The sequence below is a fragment of the Dama dama genome, chromosome 24, assembly GCF_033118175.1.
Source record: "Dama dama isolate Ldn47 chromosome 24, ASM3311817v1, whole genome shotgun sequence".
Classification (NCBI taxonomy): Eukaryota; Metazoa; Chordata; class Mammalia; order Artiodactyla; family Cervidae; genus Dama; species Dama dama.
In genome coordinates, this window is record NC_083704.1 from 22,496,680 (window position 1) to 22,522,799 (window position 26,120).

A 26,120-nucleotide genomic window follows, 5' to 3' on the forward strand; every position below is an offset into this window, starting at 1 on the left:
TCTCCAGCATTGGCAGGCAGACTTTTTACCACTAGCACTACCATATATAATTATGACTGATTTGCACTGATGTAAAGCAAAGACCACCAGAACACTGTAAAGCAATTATTCTCCAATCCAAAAAAAGAGAAAAAAAAAAAAAAACAAAAAAACAAAAACAGAAAAATAAGAATCAATCAGATTTTAATAACAGGATAGCTGAAATAAAAAATACAGTAGAGAGAATAAATACCAAATCAGATGATACAGAAGAACAGATGAGCAATCCGAAAGATAGTAAAATAAAAATCACCCAATGAGAACAGCAAGAAAAATTTTTTAATGAGAGGAGCTTAAGAGACCCCTAAGACAACATCAGATGTACTAACATTTGCATTATATGGGTCTCAGAAAGAGAAGAGAGACAGGGAGAGAAAAATTATTTGAAGAAATAATCACTGAAAAATCCTCTTATCTGAGGATACAGGTTAGAGAAAGCAGGTACAGGAAGCATAAAAAATAATAATAATAAAAAAAAAACTTGGCTCAGCAGTTTGGTGATTGTAGAAAGAAAACAAGAGGATAAAGGAAGAGGACTTAAACTTTCCATGGTGTATGTTTCTGCAAGGTATGATTTAAGACTTTTTGCCCATTTTTACTAAGCATTTTAAGTCATAAATTTATTACATCTTTACTATAATTCAAATAGAGAAGTGACTACATAAGACTTTTTTTCCCTTTTCTTTCTGTTTTTGGCTGCACTGTGCAGCATGCAGAATCTTAGCTCCCTGACCAGGGATCAAAACTGTGTCCCCTGCAGTGTAAGCTCAGAGTTTTAACCACTGGACCACAAGGGAAGTCCCCATGTTATTTTTACGACCAAGATTTTTTTCTTTTCTGAAGGAAGGAAGAAGGCTGGAGTGCCTCCTCATGGTATGTACAGAGTGCTGAGCTTAGCTGCTCAGTCATCTCCAATTCTGCAACCACATGTACTGTATCCCGCCAGGCTCCCCCATCCATGGAGATTCTCCAGGCAAGAATGCTAGAGTGGGGTGCCATGCCTTCCTCCAGGGGATCTTCCCAACCCAGGGATGGAACCCAGGTCACCCGCACTGCAGGTGGATTCTTTACCATCTGAGCCATGAGGGAAGTCCAAGAATACTGGAGGGGGTAGCCTATCCCTTTCCCAGGGGATCTTTCCAACCCGGGAATCAAACTGGGGTCTCCTGCATTTCAGGCAGACTCTTCACCAGCTGAGCTACCAGGGAAGCGGGCACAGGCCAATCAGTCAGGCCCTAGAAAAAACATGGCTCACTGGAAACCAAGTTCTACCACCTTCCCCTCACTCTGTGAAATAAAAAGGCAACTGAGTACAAAATAATTGCCTAATTAAACTCAGATGCCAACAGAATATAAAAAAAATACACATAATACTGCTTACATTAGTCTTCCTCCCACCTTTTGGTGGCCCCAGGTCATTTGCATAGATGAGGTCAGCACTATCTGCTGAGTTTAAAAAAAAATTATTTTTATTTATCTGACTGCATCAGGTCTTAATTGAGGTATGTGGGATCTTCAGTTATGGCATGCAAAACCTAGTTCCCTGACCAGGGATTGAACCCAGGCCCTCTGCACTGGGAGCCCAGAAGTCCCAGCACCTTCTGCTTTAACTGACTCTGAGCTCACACCAGCAGCTCTAAATGCCTTGAAACTGCATTTGAGTCTCCCAGGCTGAATACTTCCATTCAACAAGTGCTCCACAAAACCAAAGGAGACAACATGCCAGCATTTCCATCCTCAGGGCTCTGGGCAGTCTTATGTGGAGGAAGGCACACTTTTTTCATTAGGCTAGCTGGTACTTTATTGTCCTGTGTCCCCTACTCAAAGAACCAATTCAGTTTCTGTTCTCAGTGGTTCCTGTTTTTATTTTTATTATTTCCTGGCCTTAGAATCTTCCTCTTACTGTGCGCTAAGCACTGGGCTGTGTCTGACACATGATACTCATATTTGAAGGAATGAAAGTGGGCTACGTATTTATGTTTGTCTTGTGGGACTGAGCCCTTAACTTGTAGATCTGAAGCTATCTCTGGGTAGATGGTGTCAGAGTTGAGTTGAACTATAGAACATACAGCTGGTGTCTAAAAATCAGTAGTATGAGGGAACCCCGCTACCCTATGCTCACACACCAGTGGGAATTATCAAGTGCAGAATTTTTACTGTCTCTCAATGCCTCACCTATACTTGCCCTAATTATGGCCTTTGTTACAATGGCATTGCTCACTTATTGGTCTGTGTTACCCACCAGACCTAAAGGTAAGGATTTCATCTCTCTGGTAGGGTCTCCAACTAGATCTTTGAGATGTGTCCCATGGCAGTAGTTTGTCTTACTGACAAACACATGTCTTGGCCATTCAGAGAGCCCCATCCAGGCTTCTATTCCCAGACGATGGGCAAAACTGGGGAGGTGGGTTAATAGAACCAAACCACTTCCTGAATCTAGTTCTACCTTGTGCAACTCAGTCTAACTTAGTGTCATATTAACACCAAATTCAGGCATGTAAAGAAGCAAAAAGTTCTATTTCTTCTCACCTACACATGCACACATTCCCTTCTCTTCAACAGACATGGCCCACTTAGTATCACTTTGAGGCCTTGCAAGAAGTGAAAAGACAGACTGTAACTCCTCTAGGGTTAGCGATATACTGTGGTGGTCCTGGCCTGGAAGGTGAGACTCTGCTAGGCAAAGTGGGAGCTTCCTGGCAGTGATAGAAAGAAGAGGCAGGCATACAAGTGCTATGATCTACATACAATTAATTCCCCCAATATGTTCCTTTTTCTCAGGGAACTCCACCTCAACCTGGTTAGAGGGCACACTTACACATCTCCCATTTTACACATGAGCAAACTTCTCTATGTGAAAGCCCTCTCTGGCTCCCTGTGGTTCCAGGCTATAGCAAAGGACTCATCTAGGAAGCTCTCTGTGATGTAGAAATTCTGATTTAGGGCCCCTGAAATCTGTGATTTCAGTGAGTGCTCAGAGGGTACTAGCCCAATAACCACTAACATCCACAAGTCCATACTCCTTGGACCAAAGATCAAGACCTCATACAAGCTAGTCCCTAACTAAGGACATTTAAGGGACATTCCTACTTGTCTGTCCAATTCCAGCTGAAAGGCATCTCCACCATAGGGTCTCCCCAAACACTCACACAACAGGCAGGATCTAGCCTTCTCCTCAACTTGTCTACAGCAGCACTTCTCCAACCTCTATGTATGTATGGGCCGTATTGTTATGCTGTGATTTTGATTCAGTGGCTCTGGAGCCCAGGACTCAGAATCTCTAGCCAGTGAGCTCCGAGCAGTGCTGTGAGCAACGATGGCCTGCTGCACCCTGGAGAATGACTCTACTGTAGCCCTTCTCATAACAGCGCTTCCCTGGGGCCAGGGTTTCAGATATTGTTGGCAACACCTCCTGGAATTACCTTAAAATCAACAGCAAGCAGGAAGTCTAGCAGAATAAACTTTGAGATTAACATGAAGCACTTCCTAGAGTCTTATAAGCCTCTTATAAGTACTTATTATTACTTATAAGCCTTATAAGTAATATGCCTGATTACTTATCAGTGTCCAACAACTGCTACCGTTTACTTACTGCCTACGGGCTGCATCCTGTGCTGGGTGCTCTGTGTCACTAGTACCTGGTGAACTGTTACCTTAGGGAGAAGCACTTGGGCTTTGGTAGGTCCTCAATAAATAGTCGGAGAAGGCAATGGCATCCCAGTCCAGTACTCTTGCCTGGAAAATCCCATGGATGGAGGAGCCTGGTAGGCTGCAGTCCATGGGGTCACGAAGAGTCGGACACGACTTAGCGACTTCACTTTCACTTTTCACTTTCATGCATTGGAGAAGGAAATGGCAACCTACTCCAGTGTTCCTGCCTGGAGAATCCCAGGGATGGGGGAGCCTGGTGGGCTGCCACCTGTGGGGTCGCACAGAGTCAGACATGACTGAAGCGACTTAGCAGCAGCAATAAATAGTAGCACTTATTTCTAACTCTTAGAGCATACACATCACGCTTGGAATAGTCCCATTTATCAGCAGGGATTGCACTAGCCACTTTTCTAAACAGAGGTAGAGACTGATTAGGAAACTAAGAGCAAAGCAGTTCAACAACTTGCCCAAGTTAGTGATGCAGCCAGCAAGTACACTGACCTCAGGCTTTTAAGCTCTATACATGTACGTGTGCTTAAGCATGTCCACAAAGCATACCTCCCACTCACTCTTAAAAAAAGGAAACACTGAGATTCAGGGAGGTGAGGCGTGAAGTCAGCTGTCTTAGGACAATGAGCAATAGGGTGAGAGTAAAACAGGAGTCCAGGACCATGACTTCCAGCTCCTTCTTCTACGCTACGCTATCAGGATGCCAACAAGGCTTTAACATCTGGGAAAAGTGAGTCTGCCTTGCCCAACGACAGACTTTCCTGACCCTGGGGATGAGATGTCAAGGCCTTCCCAGAAGGGCACGCCTTGGTGACATGATGCTCACGTGTCTTTCTCCTTCTCAGAACTCTCATACTCCAGGAACACGATGTGCTGTGGGTAGTGGCCGCAGATATCCCCATTCACGTTCTGGATCACGCTGTAACAGTAGTCTCGGCCAAACAGCTCCAGACACCTCTTCTCAATGCGCTCAACCTGCACAGAGGAGGAGATATGAACATAAAGAAGATTCCAGGATTGAGAATTAGGCGGGTCCTGCCTTGGAGAAATCTCTGGGGATAACCGTGTGCCTCTATAATTCAATACAAGGAACAGACCTGTTGTTAGGTCATAGGCCCTAAACGTGCAGTTCATGAACTCATGTAACAAACTTTGGTGGGGGCAGGGAGGGACTCTGAAGCCCTCAATGTTGTTGAAATTGTGTTTCTTAGGCATCCAACGAGAGGACTACACCTTTCATGAGATTCTCAAAGGGGTCCACAATCCCTAAGTATTAAGAACCTTTGCTCTAGGTTATTTTAACCAGCATCAATACATTATCTTCCTTTGGCTCCAGATGCTTCTCAATTCTCCAGTCACAGAACAGTACCTAGAAGCTCTAAATAGTGTCGTGAGTAGAAGCTGCAGACAAAGGTGTCTCCTTACAATTTGCTTATGAAATGGAACAGCTCTCTTAAAACTGCTCTTATTTTGCTCAATTCGGGAAAGGCCCCCTAGAAGAAGGACATAAAACCTGTAACATCTCAACAAGCCTGCAAAAGATCAGAAAGTTTAAGGCCAGCTGGAGTGAAAGTCAGACATAACTTTTTACAACACTGATCTTCATGGGTGTGTAAAATGAAAAGAGGCCCAGGAAAACCACTGACCCTGTAACCACCCAAAAGACCAATGGAGTGGGGAAAACTCACAGGAATGAGGAATCCTCAAATTTCAAGGGACATGAACATCATTAAGAAGCCTATTAAAAATTACAAATTCCAGGTTCCCAACCTCAGAAATTCTAACTCAGTAGGACTGGGTGGGACCAAGGAACCTTTATTTTTAGTAAACACCCCAGGTGATGCTGATGGTATGGAGCCAAACCAGAGTTTCATGGCCCTGAATGGAAGAGAATTCCATTGGAAAACCTGATGCTACACCTGCCAAAACCACGTGAGGAATGAAAGATGGTAGAGTCAGCAAGATTCCCATCAGACTGCCAGGCAGTGCCTAAGATGGAAATGGCGTGACCAGACTGGAAACTTTCCAGGTCTAGCAATAAGGAGACTGAAGGGAATCCCAAGGGTAGAAAAACAGAGGAACTAAGACTTGCTTTTGATAAAGGAATAGAGAGTGTGGGCTGTCTTCCTACTCTACGGGAGAAGGAAAGGGATGGATCTAATTCTAAGTAATGCTGAGACTGTTTAAGGAGGCAACACAACTCGGTTTACCTCTTTGCTGCATTCTGCACCACCCCTCCAGCCCCTTCACTCTAATCTCTGGCTGACTTGCAGAAATCCTCTTTTAAAAAGTCTAGAATTGAGGGCTTTTGTCCCCATACCTGATGCAAGAGAATTATCCCCACCCTTCAGCTCCCCCTCTCTAATCTCTGAACATGGTCTCTCAGGGCTGATCCCTGGCCTCCAACCTTTCTGTCTCAAACCAAAATGTCGTCCTTCCTTGGTTCACTCTGACCCCAGTTCCTCCTTTCGGTTTCTAAACCCGGACCCTTACTCTCCAAGTCCAGACCCTGGGAACTTCCCTCTGTTTCCGTCCTCTGACCCCTGACCTTAGGCTTTCCTCAGTTACTTCCCAAGGCAGGGACCTTCTCTTTGTGCTCACTGCTGCTCCGTACTCACCTTAGAGCCGCCCGTCCCACTGCAGTCTTTGGCCCGGTACTGAGTCCGGGAGAACTCCTCCAGCAGCTCCCCGAGTCCTGGCTCCTGTGGTTGAGGGCTGCCCGAAGAAGTCGAGGACCCCGCCGAGGCAGCAGCGGCGGCCCGAGCGCCAGCCATGGCCCAGCCTCCCGTCCCCTTCAGCGCCCCGCGTCCCCCTCAGCGCGGCTCAGCCCAGCACATGGCACCTGCAGGATACCAAGTACAAGTCCAGAATCTCCACAGCCGCCTCAGCCGCCGCCTTCGCCTTACACTTCCGGTCCCGCCCCACCCAGACGGATGTTTACTCCGGCACTGACCAATTGGAGCCCAAGACTCGCGTCCTGCCCCAAGATTACCCGCCCACCCCCGACGCGGAGCGGTCCAAGTGGTCTCCGGGGAGGGGACCGCGGCCACTCACAGAAACCTCCTGCTCCGCCCCACGGGGTTTCCCCCGGAAAACCGGGCTAAACCATTGGGACTGCGTGGGGGGAGGTGGACAGCGCGGGAACTAGGAGGAAGGAACCACGGAAAAACCGCGGAAGAGTGAAATGAACCATTAGAGAGAGAGGAGGATGCTGCAATAGTCAACCCAATTTATTGAAGGAAAAGGGAGCGGGGAGGGGGATCGTGACTGGCTTGAAATTCTGTGGTTAAGAAGTCCCATATTATTTTTGTTTTTTTAACAGATCATTTCAAACATTCACAGAAATGGAGAGAATAGTATAATCAACCCTCATGTATCCATTAGCTTGTGTCAACAATAATCCAAATACTATCAATCTATCCTGTTTAGTCAGTCTTTCCCCATCCAAAAGAATTGTTTTAAAGCACATCTTATTATTTAATCTGTGAATATTTCAGTATTTTTAACAGATTAGTACTGTTCAGTTCAGTTCGCTCAGTTGCGTCCGACTCTACGACCCCAGGGACCGCAGCACGCCAGGCCTCCGTGTCCATCACCAGCTCCCGGAGTTTACTCAAACTCATGTCCATCGAGTCGGTGATGCCATCCAAAAATCTCATCCTCTGTTGTCCCCTTCTCCCGCCTTCAATCTTTCCCAGCATCAGGGTCTTTTCCAATGAGTCAGCTCTTCCCATTGGGGGCCAAAGTACTGGAGTTTCAGCTTCAACATCAGTCCTTCCAATGAACACCCAGGATTGATCTCCTTTAAGATGGACTGGTTGGATCTCCTTGCAGTCCAAGGGACTCTCCAGAGTCTTTTCCAACACCACAGTTCAAAAACATCAATTGTTCAGCGATCAGCTTTCTTTATAGTCCAACTGTCACATCCATCCATACATGACTACGGGAAAAACCACAGCTTTGACTAGACAGAGCTTTGTTGGCAAAATAATGTCTCTGTTTTGTAATATACTATCTAGATTGGTCATAGCTTTTCCTCCAAGGAGCAGGAGTCTTTTAATTTCGTGGCTGCAGTCACCACCTACAGTGCTTTTGGAGCCCAAAAAATGAAGTCTCTCACTGTTTCCCCATCTATTTGCCATGAAGTGATGGGACCAGATGCCATAATCTTAGTTTTATGAATGCTGAGTTTTAAGCCAGCTTTTTCACTCTCCTCTTTCACCTTCATCAAGAGGCTCTTTAGTTCTTCCTCACTTTCTACCATAAGGGTGGTGTCATCTGCATATCTGAGGTTATTGATATTTCTCCCAGCAATCTTGATTCCAGCTTGTGCTTCATCCAGTCCAGCGTTTCTCATGATGTACTCTGCATGTAAGTTAAATAAGCAGGGTGACAATATATAACCTTGACATATTCCTTTCCCTATTTGGAGCCAGTCTGTTGTTCCATGTCCAGTTCTAACTGTTGCTTCCTGACCTGCATATAGATTTCTCAAGAGGCAGATCACGTGGTATGGTATTCCCATCTCTTTCAGAATTTTCCAGAGTTTGTTGTGGTCCACACAGTCCAAGGCTTTGGCATAGTCAATAAAGCAGAAATAGATGTTTTTCTGGAACTTGCTTGCTTTTTCAGTGATCCAATGGATGTTGCCAATTTGATCTCTGGTTGCTCTGCTTTTTCTTTTCTTTTTTTTTTTCATTTATTTTTATTAGTTGGAGGCTAATTACTTTACAATATTGTAGTGGTATTTGTCATACATTGACATGAATCAGCCATGGATTTACATGTATTCCACATCCCGATCCTCCCTCCCACCTCCCTCTCTACCCAGTCCCTCTGGGTCTTCCCAATGCACCAGGCCCGAGCACTTGTCTCATGCATCCAACCTGGGCTGGTGATCTGTTTCACTATAGATAATATACATGTTTCGATGCTGTTCTCTCGAAACATCCCACCCTCGCCTTCTCCCACAGAGTCCAAAAGTCTGTTCTGTACATCTGTGTCTCTTTTTCTGTTTTGCATATAGGGTTATCATTACCATCTTTCTAAATTCCATATATATGTGTTAGTATGCCGTAATGTTCTTTCTCTTTCTGGCTTACTTCACTCTGTATAATGGGCTCCAGTTTCATCCATATCCTTAGAACTGATTCAAATGAATTCTTTTTAATGGCTGAGTAATATTCCATGGTGTATATATGCCACAGCTTCCTTATCCATTCCTCTGCTGATGGGCATCTAGGTTGCTTCCATGTCCTGGCTATTATAAACAGTGCTGTGATGAACATTGGGGTGCACGTGTCTCTTTCAGATCTGGTTTCCTCAGTGTGTATGCCCAGGAGTGGGATTGCTGGGTCATATGGCAGTTCTAATTCCAGATTTTTAAGAAATCTCCACACTGTTCTCCATAACGGCTGTACTAGTTTGCATTCCCACCAACGGTGTAAGAGGGTTCCCATTTCCCCACACCCTCTCCAACATTTCTTGCTTGTAGAGTTTTGGATAGCAGCCATCCTGACTGGCGTGTAATGGTACCTCATTGTGGTTTTGATTTGCATTTCTCTGATGATGAGTGATGTTGAGCATCTTTTCATGTGTTTGTTAGCCATCTGTATGTCTTCTTTGGAGAAATGCTTGTTTAGTTCTTTGGCCCATTTTTTGATTGGGTCATTTATTTTTCTGGAATTGAGCTGCAGGGGTTGCTTGTATATTTTTGAGATTAATCCTTTGTCTGTTGCTTCGTTTGCTATTATTTTCTCCCAGTCTGAGGGCTGTCTTTTCACCTTGCTTATTGTTTCCTTTCTTGTGCAAAAGCTTTTAAGTTTCCTTAGGTCCCATTTGTTTATTTTTGCTTTTATTTCCAATATTCTGGGAGGTGGGTCATAGAGGATCCTGCTGTGATTTATGTCGGAGAGGGTTTTGCCTATGTTCTCCTCTAGGAGTTTTATAGTTTCTGGTCTTACATTTAGATCTTTAACCCATTTTGAGTTTATTTTTGTGTATGGTGTTAGAAAGTGTTCTAGTTTCATTCTTTTACAAGTGGTTGACCAGTTTTCCCAGCACCACTTGTTAAAGAGGTTGTCTTTTTTCCACTGTATATCCTTGCCTCCTTTGTCGAAGATAAGGTGTCCATAGGTTCGTGGATTTATCTCTGGGCTTTCTATTCTGTTCCATTGATCTATATTTCTGTCTTTGTGCCAGTACCATACTGTCTTGATGACTGTGGCTTTGCAGTAGAGTCTGAAGTCAGGCAGGTTGATTCCTCCAGTTCCATTCTTCTTTCTCGAGATTACTTTGGCTATTCGAGGTTTTTTGTATTTCCATACAAATTGAGAAATTATTTGTTCTAGTTCTGTGAAAAATACCGTTGGTAGCTTAATAGGGATTGCATTGAATCTATAGATTGCTTTGGGTAGAATAGCCATTTTGACAATATTGATTCTTCCAATCCATGAACACAGTATGTTTCTCCATCTGTTTGTGTCCTCTTTGATTTCTTTCATCAGTGTTTTATAGTTTTCTATGTACAGGTCTTTTGTTTCTTTAGGTAGATATACTCCTTAGTATTTTATTCTTTTTGTTGCAATGGTGAATGGTATTGTTTCCTTAATTTCTCTTTCTGTTTTCTCATTGTTAGTGTATAGGAATGCAAGGGATTTCTGTGTGTTAATTTTATATCCTGCAACTTTACTATATTCGTTGATTAGCTCTAGTAATTTTCTGGTAGAGTCTTTAGGGTTTTCTATGTAGAGGATCATGTCATCTGCAAACAGCGAGAGTTTCACTTCTTCTTTTCCTATCTGGATTCCTTTGACTTCTTTTTCTGCTCTGATTGCTGTGGCCAAAACTTCCAAAACTATGTTGCATAGTAGTGGTGAGAGTGGGCACCCTTGTCTTGTTCCTGATTTCAGGGGAAATGCTTTCAATTTTTCACCATTGAGGGTGATGCTTGCTGTGGGTTTGTCATATATAGCTTTTATTATGTTGAGGTATGTTCCTTCTATTCCTGCCTTCTGGAGAGTTTTAATCATAAATGCGTGTTGAATTTTGTCACAGGCTTTCTCTGCATCTATTGAGATAATCATATAGTTTTTATCTTTCAATTTGTTAATGTGGTATATTACATTGATTGATTTGTGGATATGAAAGAATCCTTGCATTCCTGGGATAAAGCCCACTTGGTCATGGTGTATGATTTTTTTAATATGTTGTTGGATTCTGTTTGCTAGAATTTTGTTGAGGATTTTTGCATCTATGTTCATCAGTGATACTGGCCTGTAGTTTTCTTTTTTTGTGGCATCTTTGTCTGGTTTTGGAATTAGGGTGATGGTGGCCCCATAGAATGAGTTTGGAAGTTTACCTTCTTCTTCAATTTTCTGGAAGAGTTTGAGTAAGATAGGTGTTGGCTCTTCTCTAAATTTTTGGTAGAATTCAGCTGTGAAGCCATCTGGTCCTGGGCTTTTGTTTGCTGGAAGATTTCTGATTACAGTTTTGATTTCCTTGCTTGTGATGGGTCTGTTAAGATCTTCTATTTCTTCTTGGTTCAGTTTTGGAAAGTTATGCTTTTCTAAGAATTTGTCCATTTCTTCCAAGTTGTCCATTTTATTGGCATAGAGCTGCTGGTAGTAGTCTCTTATGATCCTTTGTATTTTAGTGTTGTCTGTTGTGATCTCTCCATTTTCATTTCTAATTTTGTTAATTTGGTTCTTCTCCCTTTGTTTCTTAATGAGTCTTGCTAATGGTTTGTCAATTTTGTTTATTTTTTCAAAAAACCAGCTTTTAGCTTTGTTGATTTTTGCTATGGTCTCTTTAGTTTCTTTTGCATTTATTTCTGCCCTAATTTTTAAGATTTCTTTCCTTCTACTAACCCTGGGGTTCTTCATTTCTTCCTTCTCTAGTTGCTTTAGGTGTAGAGTTAGGTTATTTATTTGACTTTTTTCTTGTTTCTTGAGGTAAGCCTGTAATGCTATGAACCTTCCCCTTAGCACTGCTTTTACAGTGTCCCATAGGCTTTGGGTTCTTGTGTTTTCATTTTCATTCGTTTCTATGCATATTTTGATTCCTTTTTTGATTTCTTCTATGATTTGTTGGTTATTCAGAAGCGTGCTATTTAGCCTCCATATGTTTGAATTTTTAACAATTTTTTTTCCTGTAATTGAGATCTAATCTTACTGCACTGTGGTCAGAAAAGATGCCTGGAATGATTTCAATTTTTTTAATTTATCAAGACTAGATTTATGGCCCAGGATGTGATCTATTCTGGAGAAGGTTCTGTGTGCACTTGAGAAAAAGGTGAAGTTGGTTGTTTTGGGGTGAAACATCCTATAGATATGAATTAGGTCTAGCTGGTCCATTGTGTCTTTTAAAGTTTGGGTTTCCTTGTTAATTTTCTGTTTAGTTGATCTATCCATAGTTGTGAGTGGGGTATTAAAGTCTCCCACTATTATTGTGTTACTATTAATTTCCTCTTTCATACTTGTTAGCATTTGCCTTACATATTGCAGTGCTCCTATGTTGGGTGCATATATATTTATAATTGTTATATCTTCTTCTTGGATTGATCCTTTGATCATTATGTAGTGTCCTTCTTTGTCTCTTTTCACAGCCTTTATTTGAAAGTCTATTTTATCTGATATGAGTATTGTGACTCCTGCTTTCTTTTGGTCTCCGTTTGCATGAAATATTTTTTTCCAGCCCTTCACTTTTAGTCTATGTGTCCCTTGTTTTGAGGTGGTCTCTTGTAGACAGCATATATAGGGGTCTTGTTTTTGTATCCATTCAGCCAGTCTTTGTCTTTTGGTTTGGGCATTCAACCCATTTACATTTAAGGTAATTATTGATAGGTATGGTCCCATTGCCATCTACTTTGTTGTTTTGGGTTCACCTTTATACAACCTTTCTGTGTTTCCTGTCTAGAGATGACCCTTTAGCATTTGTTGGAGAGCTGGTTTGGTGGTGCTGAATTCTCTCAGCTTTTGCTTGTCTATAAAGCTTTTGAATTCTCCTTCATATCTGAATGAGATCCTTGCTGGGTACAGTAATCTAGGTTGTAGGTTATTCTTTTTCATTACTTGAAGTATGTCCTGCCATTCCCTTCTGGCGGGTTTCTATTGATAGATCTGCTGTTATCCTTATGGGAATCCCTTTGTGTGTTATTTGTTGTTTCTCCCTTGCTGCTTTTAATATTTGTTCTTTGTGTTTGATCTTTGTTAATTTGATTAATATGTGTCTTGGGGTCTTTTGCCTTGGGTTTATCCTGTTTGGGACTCTCTGGGTTTCCTGGATTTGGGTGGCTATTTCCTTCCCCATTTTAGGAAAGTTTTCAGCTTTTATCTCCTCAAGTATTTTCTCATGGCCTTTCTTTTTGTCTTCTTCTTCTGGGACTCCTATGATTCGAATGTTGAGGCATTTCACATTGTCCCAGAGGTCCCTGAGGTTGTCCTCATTTCTTTTTATTCTTTTTTCTTTCTTCCTCTCTGCTTCATTTATTTCCACCATTTTATCTTCTACCTCACTTATCCTATCTTCTGTCTCCGTAATTCTACTCTTGGTTCCCTCCAGAGTGTTTTTAATCTCATTTATTGCATTATTCATTTTTTTTTTAAGATGTATAAAGTTTAATTTTAGAAATTTACAGTAAAGTACATGATCACACGTAGCCCGGGACAGGGACCGAGCAGTGGCCCGGGCCGGGCTGGTTGGGGGCCCGCGTGCCGTCCTGGGGCTTCGCGGCGAGAGGCGTGGGGGGTCAGGGCGCTGGGACGGGGGCGCTGGTCAGCACTTCAGGCACCGCCCCAGGCCCTCCAGCCTCGCGACCTTCACAGCGTCACCGGGCCCTCGGGCGCGCACACAGCTCAGGCCAGACTCCTCCGCGGCCGCCTCAGCTCAGGCTGGCGTCCTCCAGGCCGCTGCTGCTGCTGTCGTTGTCCACGGAGAGGGGCTCTGCCGGCGGCGCCCCGGGGTTCTTTGGTTCACTGTCTCGTGAACTTCCTCCCTTCAGCTTCCTAACCAGCTTCTCACTGCTGCGTCTAATTGAAGCCCGGAGTTTGCTAAAGGAACCACTGCGTTTTAAAGATCCAGTGCCATCTTCCTCGCTGCCGTCAGGGCCGCTCTCGTACTTGACCGCGTCCGCGCTGAGGCTCTCCCGGCTCCGCCCTTCTCCGCGCTCTCAGCGTCACTCAGCACTTCCGCCACTCTCTGCTTGTGAACATTGTCAAGGCCCTGTTTACGAGACCTCATGGCCGCTTCTTCCAGTGTTTCCGCAGCTTCAAATTTACCTTGACGTCTGTAAAGCGCCCCGAGGTTTTTTAAAGTAGTTGTGACAGTTGGACTGTCAACTTTGCAGGCCTTGTACCAGCCACCGTACTCTCCAAAAGAGGTCCCATCCTTCTGCTTTCCTTTGCATTCTTCTCTCTCCTCAGCATGCAGCATTATTCATTTTTAATTGACTCCTTTTCATTTCTTCTAGGTCTTTATTAAACATTTCTTGCATCTTCTCAATCTTTTTCTCCAGGCTATTTATCTGTAACTCCATTTTGTTTTCAAGATTTTGGATCATTTTTATTATCATTATTCTAAATTCTTTTTCAGGTAGATTCCCTATCTCCTCCTCTTTTGTTTGACTTGGTGGGCATTTTTCATGCTCCTTTACCTGTTGGGTATTTCTCTGCCTTTTCAGCTTGTTTAGATTGCTGTGTCTGGAGTGGGCTTTCTGTATTCTGGAGCTCTGTGGTTCCTTTTTATTGTGGAGGTTTCACCCAGTGGGTGGGGTTCGACGGTTGGCTTGTCAAGGTTTCCTGGTTAGGGAAGCTTGCGTTGGTGTTCTGGTGCGTGGAACTGGATTTCTTCTCTCTAGAGTGAATGGAGTGCCCAGTAATGACTTTTGAGATGGGTCTATGTGTTAGGTGTGACTTTGGGCAGCCTGTAAGTTGACGCTCAGTGCTATGTTCCTGCGTTGCTGGGGAATTTTCATGGTATGTCTTGCTCTGAAACTTACTGGCTCTTGGGTGGTGGTTGGTTTCAGTGTAGGTGTGGAGGCTTTTGAATGGTCTCGTATTACTTAATGTTCCGTGTAGTCAGGAGGTTTCTGGTGTTCTCAGGTTTTGGGCTTAAGTCTCCTGCCTCTGGATTTCAGTTTTATTCTTCCAGTAGTCTCAAGACTTCTCCAACTATACAGCACTGATAATAAAACTTCTAGGTTAATGGTGAAAAGATTCTCTGCTGTGAGGGACACCTGGAGAGGTTCACAGAGTTACATGAAAAAGAGGAGAGGGAGGAGGGAGATAGAGATGAGCAGGAGGAGAAAAAGGGGGACTCAAGAGGAGAGAGACAGGTCTACACAGTTGTCTGTTCCCAAAGTGTTCTCTGTAGCCCAGACACCCACAAAGATTCACAGAATTGGATTGGGAATAGAAGGGGAAAGGAGGAAACAGAGGTGTTCTGAGGTAGAAAACGGAGAGTCAAAAGTGGGAGACAGTAATCAACACACTCCTGAATAATAATGGGAACTGAATATTGGATTCTTAAATGTCCAAAATTTATATCACATACTGAAAAAGAAAGATCAAAAATCTAGAGTAGAGGTTAGACTCTTAAAAATACAATATTAAAAACAAAAACAAAAACACAAAAAATTTTAGAAATATATGTAAAGTTCGGTTTAAAAATAGGGCTTCTCTCTTTTTTTTTGGCAAGGTTATAATGGAATGAAAATGAAAATTAAGGAGTAGTAGAGGAGTAATAGAGGACTGTATAAGAAAACAAGAGAAAAAGGAAAAAAAAGGGGAAAAAAAGAAAAGAATAAAAAACAAGAAAAAAATTTTTTTCCTAATTAAGAAAAATCATGAAAATATATGAAAATGAAAGTTAAGTAGTAATGGGGGAGTAATAGGGAATTTTAAAAGAAAATAAAAGAGAAAAAATAAAAAAGAAAAGCAAAGAAAAAATTTTTTTAATTAAAAAAAAAGGTAAAAATATATCTAGGAATTTCTCTGGAGCTGTTGCAGTCAGTGTGGGTTCGGTTCAGTTTCAGATAGCTCCTCATTGCAGCTTACACTTCTCGATATCTATAGGCCCCTTCCGGTGTAGTCGGTGTTATCTACAGGGATTTTAATCTGTTGCACCAGTCCCTTCTGAAGTGGTTCCCTTTGTTTATTTGGCTTCTGTTTGCTGGTCTCTTCAGTGCCTAATTTCCACCCTGACACAGGCGGGCAGAGGTGGTCTCTGGTTCAGGTTGGCTAGTTCCGTCGCGCTGCAGGGAGCGGGGGCGCTGTTTTCCCCCCGCTGCCCAGGCTCCCGTCTGCTCTATACGGAGTGGGCCCTGCGTTGCGTGCGGTTACAGCCCTCCGGTGTTCCACAAAAGCGCGGACTTGGTTGCGCCTGCGTTTTGTGCCTTCCCCGCCCCAGCAGCTCAGGCAGCCAGGAGCTTGACGGGTGCACTCTCCCCGGGTTCAGTGCGCCTTCTCCCCTCCGCGGCCCCAGCCTCAGTTTCCGCCGGCGCCCGTCCGGTGTGAGCGGCTTGTGTTTAGCCACGACCCTCCGGGCAGATGTCGACCATCCAGAATCTCAGGAAGTCTTTCGTTAGAAACTGGAGGCCCATTTGCAGTGTGGTAGGGGATGCCGCCTCTGGGGCCGAGCCTGCCCCTTTCCCCTACCCCCTGCCTCCTGCCTCCCGCGGGGCTGGGCCGGCCTGCAGCCGGCTAGCTCCTCTGGACTTGCTCAGACCCTTTGTTCTGCGAACGGCCGGCAGTGTGTTCAGGCCGGTTATTTTCTCTCTCTCTTTTGCTGTCCCACAGTTTAAGTTGGTAACTCACAAAAGCTCCCTCCGATTGCCCTCAGGACACTCAGGCCCAGTCCTTACCCTAAGCAATGCCCTCCGCTCCTCACCGTTCCGCCCCCACTTGCTGGTGGTGGATGCGGGCGTCTGGGGTACTTTTCTGCTGGGAGTTGCTTTTAGGCAAGTAATCTGTGGGTTTTATTTATTTTTCCTCCCAGTTAGGTTGGCCTCCGAGATTCGAAAACTTCCCCCAGACCCGCCAGTGCGAGGGTTTCCTGGTGTTTGGAAACTTCCTCTATTAAGACTCCCTTCCCTGGACGGGTCTCCATCCCTAGCTCTTTTGTCTCTCTTTTTATCTTTTATATTTTGTCCTACCTCCTTTCGAAGACAATGGGCTGCTTCTCTGGGCACCTGTTGTCCTCAGCTAGCGATCAGAAGTTGTTTTGTGAAGTTTGCTCTGCGTTGAATTGTTCTTTCGATGAATTTGTAGGGGAGAAAGTGGTCTCCCCGTCCTATTCCTCCGCCATCTTGGCTCCTCCCGCTCTGCTTTTTCTAAAACCAGCTTGAACATCTGGAAGTTCACGTTTCATGTACTGTTGAAGCCTGGCTTGGAGAATTTTGAGCATTACTTTACTAGCGTGTGAGATAAGTGCAATTGTGTGGTAGTTTGAGCACTCGTTGGCATTTCCTTTCTTTGGGATTGAAATGAAAACTGACCTTTTCCAGTCCTGTGACCACTGCTGAGTTTTCCAAGTTTGCTGGCATATTGAATGCAGCACTTTCACAGCATCATCTTTTAGGATTTGAAATAGCTCAACTGGAATTCCATCACCTCCACTAGCTTTGTTTGTAGTGATGCTTCCTAAGGCCCACTTGACTCCACATTCCAGGATGTGTGGCTCTAAGTGAGTGATCACACCATCATGATTATCTGGGTTGTGAAGATCTTTTTTTGTATAGTTCTTCTGTGTATTCTTGCCACCTCTTCTTAATATATTCTGCTTCTGTTAGGCCCATACCACTTCTGTCCTTTATTGTGCCCATCTTTGCATGAAATGTTCCCTTGGTATCTCTAATTTTCTTGAAGAGATCTCTAGACTTTCCCATTCTATTGCTTTCCTCTATTTCTTTGCACTGATGACCGAGGAAGGCTTTCTTATCTCTCCTTGCTATTCTTTGGAACACTGCATTCAAATGGATATCTTTCCTTTTCTCCTTTGCCTTTCACTTCTCTTTTTTTCACAGCTATTTGTAAGGCCTCTTCAGACAACCATTTTGCATTTTTGCATTTCTTTTCCTTGAGGTGGTCTTGATCCCTGCCTCCTGTACAATGTCACGAACCTCCATCCATAGTTCTTCAGGCACTCTGTCTATCAGATCTTATCCCTTGAATCTATTTGTCACTTCCACTGTATAATCGTTAAGGGATTTGATTTAGGTCATACCTGAATGGTCTAGTGGTTTTCCCTACTTTCTTTAATTCAGAATTTGGCAATAAGGAATTCATGGTCTGTGCCACAGTCAGCTCCCAGTCTTATTTTTGCTGACTGTATCTTCTCCATCTTTGGCTGCAGAGAATATAATCAATCTGATTTTGGTATTGACAATCTGGTGATGTCCATGTATAGAATCTTCTCTTGTGTGGTTGGAAGAGGGTGTTTGCTATGACCAGTGCATTCTCTTGGCAAAACTCTGTTAGCCTTTGCCCTGCTTCATTCTGTACTCCAAGGCCAAATTTACCTGTTACTCCAGGTATTTCTTGACTCCCTACTTTTGCATTCCAGTCCCCTATAATAAAAGGGATATCTTTTTGGGGTGTTAGTTCTAGAAAGTCTTGTAGGTCTTCATAGAACCATTCAACTTCAGCTTCTTCAGCATTACTGGTCGGGGCATAGGCTTGGATTACTGTGATATTGAATGGTTTGCCTTGGAAAAAAACAGGGATCATTCTGTTGTTTTTGACATTGCATCCAAGTACTGCATTTCAGACTCTTTTGTTGACTATGATGGCTATTCCATTTCTTCTAAGGAATTCTTGCCCACAGTAGTACTGTTAAAAAAAAGTGATTAAGGGGCATTCCCTGATGGCCTAGTGTTTAGGATTCCATGTTTTCACTGCCATTTCCCAAGTTTATTCCCTAGTCTAGGAGCTGAGATCCCATAAGTTAAGCAGCAGGTCAAAAAAAAAAAAAAAAAAAAATTAAGGAAGAAAATGTAGGTGTTAAACATACTTTAATTCTTCATGAAGTGACCAGTGTTTGGTCCCAAGGATCTAAAAAACTGCAAGATCAGGCTGAAGCTAAAGAATAAGGAACAAGGAAGAGAAAAATAGAAAATGAATGAAAAACCATGAAGTAAGTATAGAGCCCAGGGCTGGCTTAGTGTTTGGGGATTGGCTGAATAGATATACTATGTTTCTGGTCAAGCGGCACACTAATAGAGACACCAAAGTTACTAAGTTTTGGTTTGTTGCTCTGGCACCCTGGGCAGGAGTGGTTCCAATCTTTGTCCTACAAATTTATTTCAGTGTTAGTTGCTCAGCCGTGTCTGACTCTTTGTGACCCCATGGACTGTAGCCCACCAGACTCCTCTGTCCATGGGATTCTCCAGGCAAGAATACTGGAGTAGGTTGCCATTCCCTTCTCCAGGAGATTCTTCCTGATCCAGGGATGCAACTCGGGTTTCCTGCATTGCAGGCAGATTCTTTATCATCTGAACCACCAGGGAAGTAATTCTCCCTTTTATCGTCCTCTTGACCATTCACAAGGTTTGGTCAAAAATATCAGTACTGTCTACGGCCATACCACCCTGAACGCGCCCCATCTCGTCTGATCTCGGAAAAAATATCAGTGTTGGACTTCCCTGGTGGTTCAGTGGTTAAAAGTCTGCCTGCCAGTGTGGGAGACATGGGTTTGATCCCTGGTCCAAGAAGATCTCGTGTGCTGCAGGGCAACTAAGCCCATGGCCACAACTACTGAGCCCACATGCCCTAGAGCTTGTGCTTTGCAACAAGAGAAGCCACCATGATAAGAAGCCCATGCATCACAGCTCCAGTGCAGCCCTGGTTCACTGCAACTAGAGAAAGCCCATGCATAGCAATGAAGATCCAGGGCAGTCAAAAATTAAATAAATAAAAAAATTTAAAAAAGTACCAGTACTAACATGACCCTCAGTCACCATTACCTCTTCTGTTCTCAGTGTAGTAGTCACAAGAGATGATGTCAAGTGATGTCTTGGAGCTGGTTCCGTTCCTCTGTTCTCTTTTTGTCCTTTCAGTCAGAGAGAAATCATCTGTTGGCTGATGAAACTATCAGCGGCTCCCTACGTGCATTTAAAATTTTGGGAGACCCCAGATTATTAGGGAGGCAATAATAATTACTAGAAACAAAACAATAGTCATGGTTTGGAGAGTACTCCTGAGCCAGGGTCCCCATGATCCAATCCAGCTAGAAAATTGGGGACATCTTTAAACTAGTTGACTTGTTTATATATTTTGTGTAACTATGTCCCCCTTCCCCATAAATGTTTATGCAGTGAGTTTATTCCAGAGAAACAGAGGTGTTGGAAACCAGGGAGAACTTTATGACAGCCAGAAAGGACAAGATCACCAGCATCAAAGCCAGTCCAAGAGTCAGTTTACCCTTCTTTGAAATGGCCTGAGACGTGTGAACAAGTATCGTTTCAGGCTAGAGCAAGGCAAAAGGTGGAGAGAAGAATCATGTAAGAATTCGAAAAAGGATGGTCAGGGAAGAAAGGAGGAATGGAAAGAAACGGTCTTGATCTAACTTCTTGGAAGAAAGCAGTCTACCTCAATGTTGCCTACTTCTCTCCGTAGTCAATTGGATTTTGAGGGCTCCACATTTACACAGGGCCAGGTGTTAGGTGGGGTCTTCTTCAGTTGTGAAATACTGTGCATTCAAGTTGTGACACCCTGTAATTCGACAGTGATGATAGAGGTCAAGAACCCTCCATAAGGTCCTCTCCAGGAATTTCATGTTTGCAAAAGCAACAAAGTAAAAAGGTAACTGTCTATAAATGACAAAGTACTGTAAAATGCCCATGACTGAAGATCTCATGAGAGTTCATTACAATGGAATCAACAAAGAAATTTGGTTATTTCTGTGACACCCAATATTTTTAAGATAATAACTGGAATTATGGCTGATAACTTTATAGAAGGCATATCAGATTTATAGAAAGTTTATAATTCCTGGAACACTTAGGCTAATAATGTACTCCTACAAAGATAAGCTAAATATCACTTGGAGTGTTTCCTTTGTAATTTAACATACCAAATAAGCCTAATTAGCTTAACATTTTTCTTTTTACAAGGACAGAGAATAAACATTCTAGGGGTCCTTTGGAAAATCCCAGAGTTGGTTTCAGGTAAAAAAAAAATTAATTTAGAATTTGATTTTGGGTAAGTTTGTTGAAAATATTCATTTAACCAAAGTAACATGTAAAGACTTTGAAGGCAACCATAGAAAGTTACAGGGTTGTAAAAACCCCAAACCCTTAGTCTTTTAGGATTCAGGGTTTGTTATTTGCATATTAACTGTCTTAAAAAATATGACTAGGCTTTTGTGTGTGCCTCGGCAGCACATATACTAAAATTAAAATGATACAGAGAAGATTAGCATGGCCCCTGTGCAAGGATGATATGCAAATTCGTGAAGCATTCCATATTTTTATTCTTGATGTTTGACAGAAAACAACAAAATTCTGTAAAGCAATTGTCCTTTAATTAAAAAACAAAGTGGCAAGCCACCTGAAAAAAAAGAAAGATTTATTTAAAAAAATATGACCAGGCTTTTGAGAGAAAATAAAACTGCTAATAATCTTGAAAACCTCCACATATCAAAAGTGTTTTTGGCATTATATATAATTTTAGAGTTCTTTCTCTCCATCAAAAGCATAGTCTAAAATAATTGGCCTCTAGTGCCTATCATTCTTTAATAATTTTGCAGTGTTGTTGTTAAAAATTGTCAAATTTAAGTATGATAACTCTAGTGACTAAAATGTTATAATCTAAGTACACATTATAAATAAAACAGCATTTAGCAATAAGTTAAATTTTTTTGTACAATTGGCAAAAGGGGGGTGGATGGTATTAAGTTCCAATTACATTATAGAATAAGATAATGAATTTTTTTGTGGTTTGATAAAGAAAAGTTACTTTTTATTTTGATAACTTCATTGAATTGTCAGGCAAATTGCAAAAATAAAAATCAAATGGAAAAGCCCTCTTGTAGCTGGTAAGACAGTGCTGGTTTGGTTCAATAAGCAATGGGCTCCATGTCTGATTTTATTTGAGCTAAATAAAATTTTTCATTGAAAAAAAAATACTCAGAGTTTCCTTAAGATAAAGATAACATGAAGTACAGTAAATTATTTTGGTAACACACAAAATCTGTGCTTTCCAGACTACTTTCCTTTTATAAAGATGTTCCTTATATTATTTCCAGTAATTTTAATTATGTATATGTTTTAGCATTCTTAATTCCTATTGAAAACTAAGAAGTAAGCAATCTGTTACACTAGTATTTTGTGGACTGGTAAACTTATAAATACATTTCATAATTTCTGGAAGTTTATTCTTCCTCATAGTAAACTTTTCACTGTGTCACAAAACACATTTATTAACAGAACCAAATATCTTTAGTTCCTCTGTAAAGGAAGCCAAAGTGGATAAACCTATGTTCAGAAGTTAATGTTTCAGTATTTTATCATATTTGGAAATGATCTAGATAGTCAGTGAATATCTATCATTTAACTTATCTCAGTATAGCTTCAGGGTTTCAAGTTGTCAAAAAGATTTTGGAAACTGTTTTTAAGTAGACATACCACTGCTGTTTAGTCACTAAGTCGTGTCCAACTCTTTTGTGACCTTATGGACTATAGCCTTCCAGGGTACTCTGTCCATGGGACTTCCCAAGCAAGAATACTGGAGTGGGTTGCCATTCCCTTCTTCAGGGACTCTTCCATACCCAGAGATCAAACCCACATCTCCTGCAATGGCTGGAAAATTCTTTACCATTGAACCACCAAAGATGCCAAACCTACCATAAAGCATAATTATTGTTGAAAAGTTCATTTGTAGGGACTTCCCTGGCAGTCCAGTGGTTTGGACTCTTTCATTGCCCTGGCTGGGGTTCAATCCTTGGTCGGGAAACTAAATCCTGTAAGCGGAGCTGCACAGCCAAAAAAGAAAAAAAGAGAAAAGAAAAAGTTCATTTGTAAGCTTTTACTTATATCTATTTAATTTTCTTGTTTTTAACAATTATATTTGGATTATTCATGAAAATTTCATGACGCAGTAAACTGACCATCATCTTTGGTTATCTTTTTGGCTAACAAAATCTGTAATGGGGGACAGGCGCTTATTTGACTTTTAGTAATCCTATGTAGAATAAAAGTTGTATGTCTGAGTTGTATTTATTGCAAATAACTCTAAATACATGCCTGTTTTAAATAAACCAGCAAATTTAAACTAGCTTCCCCCGTCAGGATTACCCTAGGTCATGTGACCTTGAGAAATACTTGAATTAGTTTCTATATTTCTGAGAATATATTTTATTTATATAAATATTTAATTTCTTTAAGCCAATTAAATAGAAGTGAAGTGAAGTGACAGTCGCTCAGTTGTGTCCTACTCTTTGCAACCCCATGGACTGGGGCCTGTCCATGGGATTCTCCAGGCAAGGATACTGGAGTGGGTTGCCATTCCCTTCTCCAGGGGATCTTCCTAACCCAGGGATCAAACCCAAGTCTCCTGCATTGTAGATTGTTTACCATCTGAGCTACAAGGGAAGCCCCAATTAAATAGAACTCTTTACAAACAAATTTTGGAAATACCATCGGAAGGTAGAAAAATTATCACACACCTGTAATACACATATAAATATATACACACAGAACAGAAGCAAACTTCTATTTAAAATTTTAGCCAAGAAACAGGTGCAGATTCAAATTATGTTTCGAACAGATGAAATAAGTTAAGCTGACCTGTTCAGATGCCTTAAATTTTTTAGTAGTATTTATGAGAAAAACTCTCAAGACTTTTCGTTTGTCTAGCTTCCAAATAGCCTTTCCCTTTTTTCTCTTTGTGATAAGAATTTCCTCCTTGAAGTTTGCGTTTCAAGCACTCTGTTATACCAGTATTTTGTGGATTGGCAAATCTACAAATTTAATTACCTAGAGAAGAGCAGTTACAACATTTAAATCTCAAAGACAAGGAGAAAGAATGTAAGTTCCTCCAATGAATAGGGCAGGTTTGGAGATTGGTAAAAAGGATGGGTGAGGCTTTTTGTTCTTGTTCTAAATAAACGATGTGTGTGCTAAGTTGCTTCAGTTGTGTCTGACTCTTTGTGACCCTCTATCCATGGGATTCTCTAAGCAAGAATACTGGAGTGGGTTGCCGGGCCCTCCTCCAGGGGATCTTCCCAACTCAGGATCGAACTCCTGCATTGCAGGCAGGTTCTTTACTACTAGTAGCACCTGGGAAGCAAAATAAAGGACAGTTGTCTTCAATTCCTCCAAGACTTGGGTTGCAACCTGAATGACATCACAGGCTGACCCACCCACCCAACTACTTTATTTGCTTCTTTATATCAGGGATAAGATGTTCAAATAATCAAGAGATTCCTATGTTTTAAATTCTGAGCTGTTTTTCGCCCCCCCCCCCCCCCCCCACTGGATACATGGTTTCCTTAGGGGAGAGGGCCTAAAAAGAAGCTCCTAACCAACTCTACATATGAGCTTCCAATCTGGCCAACTTCTAACCATACAGCTACTTAAAAAAAAAAAATCCTTTCAAATATCTTGTTAGGCTTCATTTGGGAAAAAGAGTAAGTATTCCTGGCAGTGTTGAACAACCCCATGGATGCAAGAGGAATGCCCGGAGAGAGTGCAAAAGATACTACCTCTCCCAAGTTCCAGAGCCACTCCCAAAGGTAGCCAAAGACTTAGATAATCCCCTTGAGAGCTGGTGTTGACAGAAAAAATGCACAACCTAAAAGTTGAGAATTATGATTTATTCAGTGGACTTTCTGAGGACTTAAGTCTGAAAGATAGCCTCTCAGCTGTGAGGGGCTGCTCCAAAGAGGTAAGGGAGGAGCCAGGATATATAGGAGTTTTGTAACAAAAACCAGGTAGTGAGAACATCTGTTAATTAAAGAAAGCCATATATCTCAAGTTAATGAATTTAGTTCTTTTCTATACATGGAAGATGCAAGAGTATGGGTTCACTGAAATCATTCCTCTGATTTGCATCTTAACTATGTAGGACCAGGATGCTACTTTTCTCCACCCTGACTCACTTCAGGGTACACAGTGGGGGTGGCTACCTTGGCTGCTGGCTTGATGGCAGCTACATCCTTTGGAAACCAAGAAAAAGAGAAAGGGCTCCAAAATCACTGTGGATGGTGACTGCAGTCATTAAATTAAAAGATGCTTAGTCCTTGGAAGAAAAGCTATGACAACCTAGACACTATATTCAAAAACAGAGACAACACTTTGCCAACAAAGGTCCATCTAAAAAAAAGAAAGGTCCATTTAGTCAGGGCTATGATTTTTCCAGGAGTCATGTATGGATGTGAGAATTGGACTACAAAGAAAGCTGAACGTGGAAGAATTGATGCTTTTTCATTGTAGTGTTGGAAAAGACTCTTGAGAGTCCCTTGGACAGCAAGGAGATCAAACCAGTCCATACTAAAGGAAATCAGGAGGAGCCAAGATGGCGGAGGAATAGGACGGGGAGACCACTTTCTCCCCTACAAATTCATCGAAAGAACAATTCAACGCAGAGCAAACTTCACAAAACAACTTCTGATCGCTAGCTGAGGACATCAGGCGCCCAGAAAAGCAGCCCATTGTCTTCGAAAGGAGGTAGGACAAAATATAAAAGATAAAAAGAGAGACAAAAGAGCTAGGGATGGAGACCCGTCCGGGGAAGGGAGTCTTAATAGAGGAAGTTTCCAAACACCAGGAAACCCTCGCACTGGCGGGTCTGGGGGAAGTTTTCGAATCTCGGAGGCCAACCTAACTGGGAGGAAAAATAAATAAAACCCACAGATTACTTGCCTAAAAGCAACTCCCAGCAAAAAAGTACCCCAGATGCCCGCATCCGCCACCAGCAAGTGGGGGCGGAACGGAGAGGAGCGGGCAGCATTGCTCAGGGTAAGGACCGGGCTTGAGTGTCCTGAGGGCAATCAGAGGGAGCTTTTGTGAGATACCAACTTAAACTGTGGGACAGCAAAAGAGAGAGAGAAAATTAACCGGCCCGAACACACTGCTGGCGTTTCGCAGAACAAAGGGTCTGAGCAAGTCCAGAGGAGATAGCCGGCTGCAGGCCGGCCCAGCCCCGCAGGAGGCAGGAGGCAGGGGGTAGGGGAAAGGGGCAGGCTCGGCCCCAGAGGCGGCATCCCCTACCACACTGCAAATGGGCCTCCAGTTTCTAACGAAAGACTTCCTGAGATTCTGGATGGTTGATATCCGCAGGGAGGGTCGTGGCTAAACACAAGCTGCTCACACCGGACGGGCGCCGGCGGAAACTGAGGCTGGGGATGCGGAGGGGAGAAGGCGCATTGAACCCGGGGAGAGTGCACCCGTCAAGCTCCTGGCTGCCTGAGCTGCTGGGGCGGGGAAG

General features: G+C 42.6%; 1 protein-coding gene and 1 non-coding gene across 7 annotated transcripts in view; one reads left to right on the top strand and one right to left on the bottom strand.

Moving 5' to 3' along the window:
* The window catches only part of MTMR14 (myotubularin related protein 14), a 43,991-nt gene extending 37,386 nt beyond the window's left edge, over positions 1-6,605 (bottom strand). For 3 of the 6 annotated variants that reach the window (XM_061128011.1, XM_061128014.1, XM_061128016.1), the window contains exons 1-2: positions 6,318-6,605; positions 4,526-4,674 (exon numbers count right to left, since the gene is read on the bottom strand). In XM_061128011.1, coding sequence (XP_060983994.1) covers positions 4,526-4,674; positions 6,318-6,473 — 305 coding nt within the window. In that variant the 5' untranslated portion in view covers positions 6,474-6,605. The remainder of the gene's footprint in view (positions 1-4,525; positions 4,675-6,317) is intronic. The other 3 variants (XM_061128015.1, XM_061128012.1, XM_061128010.1) reach the window with 1 other exon arrangement.
* Positions 6,606-21,059: 14,454 nt separating this feature from the next.
* On the top strand, positions 21,060-21,164 carry LOC133046373 (U6 spliceosomal RNA). The gene has a single exon (XR_009690503.1). It is a non-coding gene; the product is annotated as a U6 spliceosomal RNA (small nuclear RNA).
* The last annotated feature ends 4,956 nt before the right edge of the window (positions 21,165-26,120 follow it).